We start from the raw sequence: 8,396 nt of genomic DNA, 5'->3' as shown, positions 1-8,396 counted from the left end.
TGCATTCACATCAAACATGGGCTGATCTACCTTCTCTTTTCCTTTTCGTGATACCTACATATCACTATCTGCATTGCTTTGAGGAGATTCTCCTGATCTCAACCTGCCTGTCCATGGCAAAGTATGTGAACCGCTACTAGAGGACACTACAGGTCCACTAATATTTTGTGATTGCTGCTATGAATTTTGTGCAGCATTACCATTTTGTGCATCTACATCATCAATCACATTTACTGGTTTATACCAGCTGCTCGTCTCATCAAAAACAACATCTTTGCTCACTGTACACTTACGAGTAGAAGGGTTATAGCATCTATACCCTTTCTACTATAGAGAATCACCAATAAAGATGCACTTCTCAACTTTTGGATCCAACTTGGACCTCAACTCATCTGGCACATGAACATAGGCAATGCAACCAAAAATTTTCAAATGAGAAATATCTAGTTTCCTACCAGTATACATCTCCTCTGGCATCATGCCATGTATTGCTGCAGTGGGAGTCTTGTTCATTATGTAAATTGCTATACCAACTACTTCAGCCCAATAATAATATGGTAGGTCTTTTTCATTTAGCATGGCCCGAGATACCTCTCTAGTATGCCTGTTTTCCTTTCTGCAAGTCCATTTTGCTGTGGGGTATGACTGCATGAATATTGCTGCTTTATGCCATGCTCCTGCAGGAACCTTGCAAACTCATTTGAGAGGTACTCTCCCCCTCCATCTAACCTTAGGCATTCTATTTGCAGGCCCAAACACTTCACTTTTCTTTTTCATAAAATACACCCAAACTTTTCTGCTGTAGTCATCAATAAAAGTGACAAAATAATGACAACCTCCAATAGATGCAGCTTTAGTAGTCCACACATCAGAGTGGATTAATTCCAATGGCTTCTTACTCTCTTGAACATGTCTACGAAATGGTTTCCTTGCCTATTTTCCAAATTGATAGGCTTCACATACCTTATGCATTTCTGCAACCTTGAATTTAGGCAATCTTGCAACAATATTTTGGGCCTGCATTGATTTATATCGCTGTACATTAACATGACCAATGCATTTATGCCAGATATCAATATCTACAATGACACCAATCCCATGTGCAAACATTGTTGCACTCAATTCAAGCATGTCCGCATCTAACATAAACATCCTGCCCTTCTTCTTTCCTTTTGTTATCAAGCGACCGTTATTTTTCATATCCTCAACAAAGCATCCATGAAGATTAAATCTGACCTGCAAGCCTTGCTCAACCATTTGACCAACAAAAACCGCGTTCTTGGTGATATTCGTGACATGAAATACATCAAACAGGTATTTCTTTTCCCCATCTTGCATAGAGAAAGGAATTTTACCAATTTGCATAATAGGATGTGCAGTATCATCACCAGTCTCCACAAATCTTGGTCTTTCCATTTTCCTTACATCCTGCATCCATTCTACATGACCTGTCATGTGGTTTGATGCACCTGAGTCAACATACCACACATCATTGCTTTCTTCTACACTTGTCACAGAATTGGTCATGTGCTGCACCATAAACAGATGCTCATTTCTGTCATTACCCTGTCTACTAGAAGATGCATAATTCCCTTACTACAACTTTCCATTCATGATGTCATTCTGCTTTTTGTAGCAGTCTTTAGCCATATGACCCATTTTACCATAGTAGTGGCATTCAACATTGTTGTTTGCATTTTGGCCTCTCTGCCATCCACCATGACCTCTTTGGCTCCCCTTGCCTCTAGAGTTACCACATCCTCCTCCATAGGACTAGTTTTCTTGAGTTTGCTGCATATTATGATTTCTACGATGGCCTCCAGATCGGCCTGCTCTACCTCTGTCTCTACCTCTTCCAGCATTTGAGTAGAAGACAGTTTCTTTTGAAGTTCCTCCTAAAGAAGATGCACCACCATTTCTCTGCTCTTCAGAAATTAGAAGAGCAAACAACTCCTCAAAATCAAGAAAATTTTCAAGGTTGGCAATGGATGTCCAAAACTATGCATAATCCTTTCCTAGACCATTCAAGGTCATAAAAACTAAATCATCATCTTCCACTGGCGAACCAATGGAAGCAAGTGCATCTGCAATTTTCTTCACCTTCATGTGGTAGTCATTGATGCTCATATTTTCTCTCTGCACATTGTGCAACTCCTGCTTAGCTGCATTTTCCTGGCTTGCGTATTTGTGCTGTACATTTTTGCCAAAGTATATCATGCCTCCTTTGGTGTACTTGCATCTTGAATATGCACAATTATAGAATCTGAAATACTGATAGACGGCCAATACATAACTTTTTTGGCTCTCTCATGCCATCCTTTAAATGCTTGCATTTCCTGTTGATTGGGAACATTAGGAAGAACTGGTTCTTCTTCATTTCCTGTAATGAACTCCCAATAGCCTTTTCCCATAAGGAAATTCATCATTCTAAACTTCCATGCTTGGAAGTTGTTCTTGTCAAGCTTTTCAGTGACAATCTGTGAAAGAGAATCAGACGCCATTACAAAACACTGCAAAATATTCTGTCACTGCAAAAAACACAGCTTTTGCCTCACAAGGGCAAATCTACAAAATTAATGGTTTTGGTAAAGGTAGAGACATTTTTGAAAATATCGTGAATGTATTGACTATTAGTTAATTTTGCATGCTCCTCAAGTAAAAAATGTGTCCTCTTTTGGTTTGACTTGGACAAGGCATACAATTAGTTTCTTGGGACTTCATATGCAAAGTCTTGCTCTAGTTCCCCTCTAGTTGGGGTTTAGTGAGGCCATGGTTGGCATGGTGAGGACATATTTTGGGAATGCTGAACTACAGTGTTGTTTGAACAAGGGAGGCAGTGGGTTATTTTGAGTTATATAGGTCCATCAAATAGGGTTTTCTATTATCCCCTTCTGTATTTTCTATTTGTACTATTTCCCTTATGGCCCTTATTAAGAAAAAGATGAGGAAAGGTCTACTGGAAGGATTGAGATTGCCTTTGAAGGGAAATAATTATGTGCCCAACTATTTGGGATGACATTATCATGAAAATCTTTGCTCTATAGAGTTAAGGATAAGGTGGCTTGCATCTATTGGGCATCCTTCATATGAGGCCTCTATCTATGTTTGCTGCTAATAGACAATGTGTGCTTTGTGGACCGGTGTGGATACTCGAGGGGGGACTAAAAAATATGTAAGATAGCATGTGCAATCAATGAAAGGGGTTTTATATTTTTATGTAATTACAGTAAATATACATACATAAGGAGTTCTTTAATTTAAAATGTGAAAATTTATATACATAAGGGATACTTTACTCATCTCAAAATTTTCCAAAGGGGTGTATATGGGGTTATATAAAAGTCCATAGGTAGGGGTTTTTTTAAATACCCCTTTATTGCACATACTATATGGGGTTTTTACATAGTGCCCCCCTTGGGTGTGGATAGTGGGTAGAGAGTTTACCTTGCATTGGGCTAGAAAAGGTGAGATGATCTTATATGTTAGTGCCCCTCTTGGGGTGGCCTTGTTGCTTTGACAACATTTTGATTAGTTCTAAGATAAAGTTGAGAGAGAAGCTTCAAATATGGATTGTATAGTGCTTGGAATAGTATGCTAGGCTCATAGTTATTCTCTAGTTATTCAACATGTGTCGAGTACTACTATAACCTTTGTGGCGTCTGTGTGGGGATTTATAGGAAGGCTAAGTTTTTATTGTGGAAAGTATTGTTCAATTAGCTACCAGTAAAAGGCCATTTGGCTAAATAGGTTCACGTGTCTTTTTTATGTCCTTTATGCAAGTGTGTAGTTGAATGAGTAAAGCATTTGTTTTTTTGGGATTGTGTCATCTCAAGTTGTGTTTGGCACCATTTGGAAGTGCCGTGGAAGGGAGGTTGATGTGTCCTATGCTTAGTGCATGTTCAATTTTTGGTTGGTGATCCTCAGGGTTTGTCTTCTATCATGTCTCAAGGATTACCATAAATTGTAGGATTAGTGTCTAAGGAGCTGGCGGGTTGTCTAGCTTGGATTGTGGCCTTAGCTAAATACTTCTTGGAAATTTTCTATATGATAGACAAGTTGAAACCATTGATGAGACTAGTAGGGTTCTTGGGGAGACTTTTTTATATATGGCCTTTTTCAGGGATTGACTACTATCTAATACAAGCCGACAAGTTTTGTCAACCAAAGAAGAAGAAGAAGAAGAAAAACTTCAAATTACTGAGAAGCAACCCCTAAGCACTCAAACAAGGCATCTTCGAGAAATTCAAAGTATATTATCTTAAATCATACATATAACTTTTTCATGGAGATAGCATCAATGCATCCCGAATGCATGCATATAAAGAATAATAAAATCTTTATCAACAATATTGATACATGCTTAATCTAATCATCTAGGTCTTCTTTTGTCAAAAAGAGAGTTTAATAACAATCCCATACATGATAAAATTAAGTCTATGTGAAGGAGACACACGAACATCATTTTATAATCATGATGTACATCTTGAGGGAAGGTGTTAAAAAAGATAATTTCAACTTGTAAAATCCCTCATGATCTTGAGTTAATGGTATCTATAAGCTCTTGTAGCATAATAACAAAACGTGTTCCTACTATAAATTTCCATGCTATATCACAAAAATTTCAAGTTTCCACAGATTCCACTATTGATTCTTGCAGTTGTTCCAATAAGCATGTCACTAGTAGTGTTCATTAAAAATATATTTTGGCAAATTTCAAAATACCTCCAACCTCATAACATTGGAGATAGAATTTCGTAAATTTAGAGGTTTTCACACATTTTATAACTATATTTGCAAGAAGAGTGCAGGTTTTTGTTATTTAAAAAAAACTTCTTTTCTTGGATAGTAAACCCGGTTTTTTCGTGAACACACGTCACTTGGACCAACAAGGTAAATCTAGGGGGTTTTGCTGGATGGGGAGCTTTAAGTTGGATGAAACCAAAGTCCAATTCAAGTAAGCCGGCTCTCAAAACAAAGTTCAGCTAGGAGAGTATATGACACTTACATTAGCTGAAGACTCAAGAGCAAACTGGGCAGGGACTCCTTACATGAAGCAGCCACCTGCATCTATAGCTTGACCATACATTACTGCTGCAGGAGATGATCCTGATTGGCGGATCAAATCATCTCCAAGCCTCTTGCTAATTGCATCGTAGTCCTTCCTGTGCCTTTCTGATTGTACAGAACGCTGCTCAACTCCCACAACACTTGTCTGCAGCAATCCGCTCTCTGACACGATACCCATGGTTTTAGCATCTAATGACGAACTATCGCGCGGTGTCCCTTCGCACTGCTCGGGAGTCGGACCATAGAGCAGCAAGTCCTCCTCCTCCAAGGAGCTTCTCACGCATGCCTGCTCTCCAGGGGGTACTGTGATCACCGCAGATGGCCCTTGAGGTTCGTAGATGACTTTCAGAATGGTATTGACCACCTATAATCAAAGTGTGATATGATTTGAGAAGATCCACATCTGCAAAGAACAATAATATGATACAAACGAGTCTACCTGCAGATGACGAAGCTCTGGGTTCTGGCACAGCAGCTCTATGTCCCTCAACTTAGTGAAGTAGAAATCTTTATCCTTCTCTAAAGTCTCCACGGTCCCCTTTAGAAAACCAATCTGTAATAGGATTCCTGAGGGTGAAGTAGATAAAAGGCGGAAATCGCTTTCTCGGAGTGTGCGCGTACGCCATGTGAACTTGCAAAGAAAAAAAATTAGGACTTACCTCCTGTTTCAGCTGCTGCATGCGGATCGATTCTGAGCCCCTCGGCGTTACCGGTCTCCTGATGCAAAGGAAAAGATTTATTGGTATTCTTAGGGAAAGTGCGAGGCCAGGGAAAGAACACGAGTTCTATGGAAACAAGGAATAATAGCAAGGATAAGCAATTGAACTGAACCCGCGTTGACAACGAGATGAAATGGAGGCAGCGGTGGAAGGTCGTGAAACAGGAGCACGTCGGGATGAGGCCAATGATTGTATAAAAGGCAGAGTAAGTGCTTCTTTCTTATTTATTTCTTTCCCTCCTTTACTGGTCTCTCGTCTGTATGCTGCACAGTAGCTGTTAAAATATAAGATCAAAAAATCAAGTTCTCCATCCAAAAGTTCTTTGAACCTAAACATACTGGATAGATTAAGCCATGGCATTAGCACCTTGGGTCTATATTCGCTCCGGTGACAGAATCACAGTAGCGTTTCAGCCATTGCATGAACTCAAGGTTGTCCAAAGGCCTACCTTTGACCAATTTGTTTACTTCAATATGCTACAAGAAAACAGGAAGTCGGAGTCCCTGCTTCAGCAGAGGGGCATAGATTGCACTGACGTATTGCTACGTCATAAAAAGTACACTTATTGCGCAAGCACTAAGAGCACCTTATCTATACGGAGCTTACTGAATACGCCTTGGAGCACTTTGTAGTTCTGTATCATCTCGTACTCGGACTTTGCATCAAAGTTCAACTGCAGGTGGCTACGTCAGCCAAAAACTTCAGGATTGACGTATTGTGTGAAACTTGCAAGAATATAACCTACGCAGCCCAGATTACATCTAACCTTATGCATTGGTACGACGCCTGGATGGCATGAATCCATAAGCTGGCAGTATACAGCTCCCGAAGCTGCCTGCATGCATACGAGGAATTGTAATAGACTGAAGTTTCCAATTAGGCCGTTCAAGCAGACGATCCATCGCCCGTGAGACAATCTCCTCAGAACGGTGTATACAAAAGTAGGTTCTTCAATGACTTCAAACAAAAGGATTGTTCGATGTTCCGTCGAGGAGATCTAGGAACAAAGATTCTCGCTGAAACCTTGCGTGAAAGCAGTCCTTAATCGAGTCTTTGACGGAACGCAAGAAATCGAAGAATTCATGGTCGTTCTACGATAAGAAGCAATTCTTGAAAAGGCAACAGGTCAAAGACCACTCGATTCAAAGCAAGGCAAGACGCAAACTTGAAGAAACACCGGAGTATAGAGGGCTGTATATTGCATGTACCTCTTCGACTTTGCGGAGGCAAAGCTGAAGGCAGGAGTTGACCCAGTTGAGGATCTCGTTTCTGCCAACGAAGTAGGCACCGTCCATGATACCAATGTTCGTGATCGCCATTGATCAATCCATCAACTTACGATTCACGACGTAGAATTGTGCGACAGAGTGCGCTGTCGTGAAGGTGGTTTGGACAGCAAGGGTCGTGGATTATACGTTTATGTATGGATATCTCTAGCATGCAATTAAGCTCTTAAACTAGCCCTTTACGCTTCATATCTCATTACCTCAAACTGCCTAATGGCCTTCCTCTCTTTTCTCAACAAACCATGATTCCACAACTAACTTATGGAAGCTGGTATATTGCCAGCTGTCCGTAGGCCTTGTAATTAGTCTTACACCTCCATAGTTGAGGTAGCCTTTTTTTCCCAAAGTAATATAGCTTTATTTTCACGCAAAAAAAACAAACAAGCCATGATTATGGAGGGGCGTCATAGCAAACAAAATATTATTTCTCTATGTGCATGCTCTATAAAGTGACCTTCTCTTGGTGTACTAAGTTTTGAAGGGACTCATCATTGTAGATGTCCACTCTAAAGAGACATCACTACAAGGAATTGGGTAATTTCCCACACTAGTACCAATGGAATTTATAAAGTTTTTTTTTTGGCCTAAGTGTGGAGGCATTGATATATTTGCCTATACATCCATCGGTAAGGGTTTTGGGCACCGACACAAATTACATTAAAAATAATTAGCATCAGTATTTTCATCGGGTACCAACATAAATTATGTAGAGAATAAACGTAGGTATATGCATTGGGCAACAACACTATGGAATGTAAAACATTTAAGTGGGATAGAATGGAGATTTGATACCCCATTCTACCCCACTATAAGTTAGCAATATATAAGGGTGAAAGCATGCTAGAGTGTCTTAAAAAGTACTCTTTTTGGCAAACAAATGGTGGGGTTTTAGCATAGATTTAGTACTAAATTGTCTACTACTATGGAAGAAAAGATGCTTATCCCCGCACAACAAGAAGTCCCCGCACAAAGTCTAATATGATTTGCCAGATTACTCCTCGCACATCGACGAGTCCACGATCTGCAATCTACTCTCAAGCAACTCTCTTCTCTCTCGTGGAATCAGTCGCACATCTCTGAGACCATTGACACTCGACTCTCTTCTCTCTCGTGGAATCAATCACACACGTTTGAGTCTTGACTATGTGATTCTCTCAACTCACCTTCACACGAGGTCCATCCCTCTCTCTCTCTCCCTGTGCAAACCGGTTTGACTGTATGATTCTCTCTCCTTCTCTCTTGCAAAACCCCTCACGTTTTTAACTATATGATTATCTCTCTTTGGTGCAAAATTCAGTCATGTTTGAGTGTATGATTATGTCTC

General features: G+C 40.1%; 1 protein-coding gene across 1 annotated transcript; it reads right to left on the bottom strand.

The window, feature by feature from the left end:
* Nucleotides 1-5,044: 5,044 nt before the first annotated feature.
* LOC147900326 (microtubule-associated protein RP/EB family member 1A-like) lies at nucleotides 5,045-7,105 on the bottom strand. Its single transcript, XM_087376623.1, has 8 exons — nucleotides 6,995-7,105; nucleotides 6,553-6,621; nucleotides 6,373-6,459; nucleotides 6,153-6,262; nucleotides 5,949-6,060; nucleotides 5,727-5,784; nucleotides 5,507-5,634; nucleotides 5,045-5,431 (listed from the first exon to the last, which is right to left on the bottom strand). Exons 1-8 carry the CDS (start codon nucleotides 7,103-7,105, stop codon nucleotides 5,045-5,047), a joined length of 1,062 nt encoding a protein of 353 aa, XP_087232749.1.
* Nucleotides 7,106-8,396: the final 1,291 nt, after the last annotated feature.

Source organism: Dipteris shenzhenensis, chromosome 7 (assembly GCF_047967505.1).
Source record: "Dipteris shenzhenensis isolate YYH24624 ecotype China chromosome 7, Dip_SZ_1.0, whole genome shotgun sequence".
In the NCBI taxonomy this organism is placed as follows: domain Eukaryota; kingdom Viridiplantae; phylum Streptophyta; class Polypodiopsida; order Gleicheniales; family Dipteridaceae; genus Dipteris; species Dipteris shenzhenensis.
Note: the sequence above shows the minus strand (reverse complement) of the source record. Positions and strands in the feature narration are given on the sequence as shown.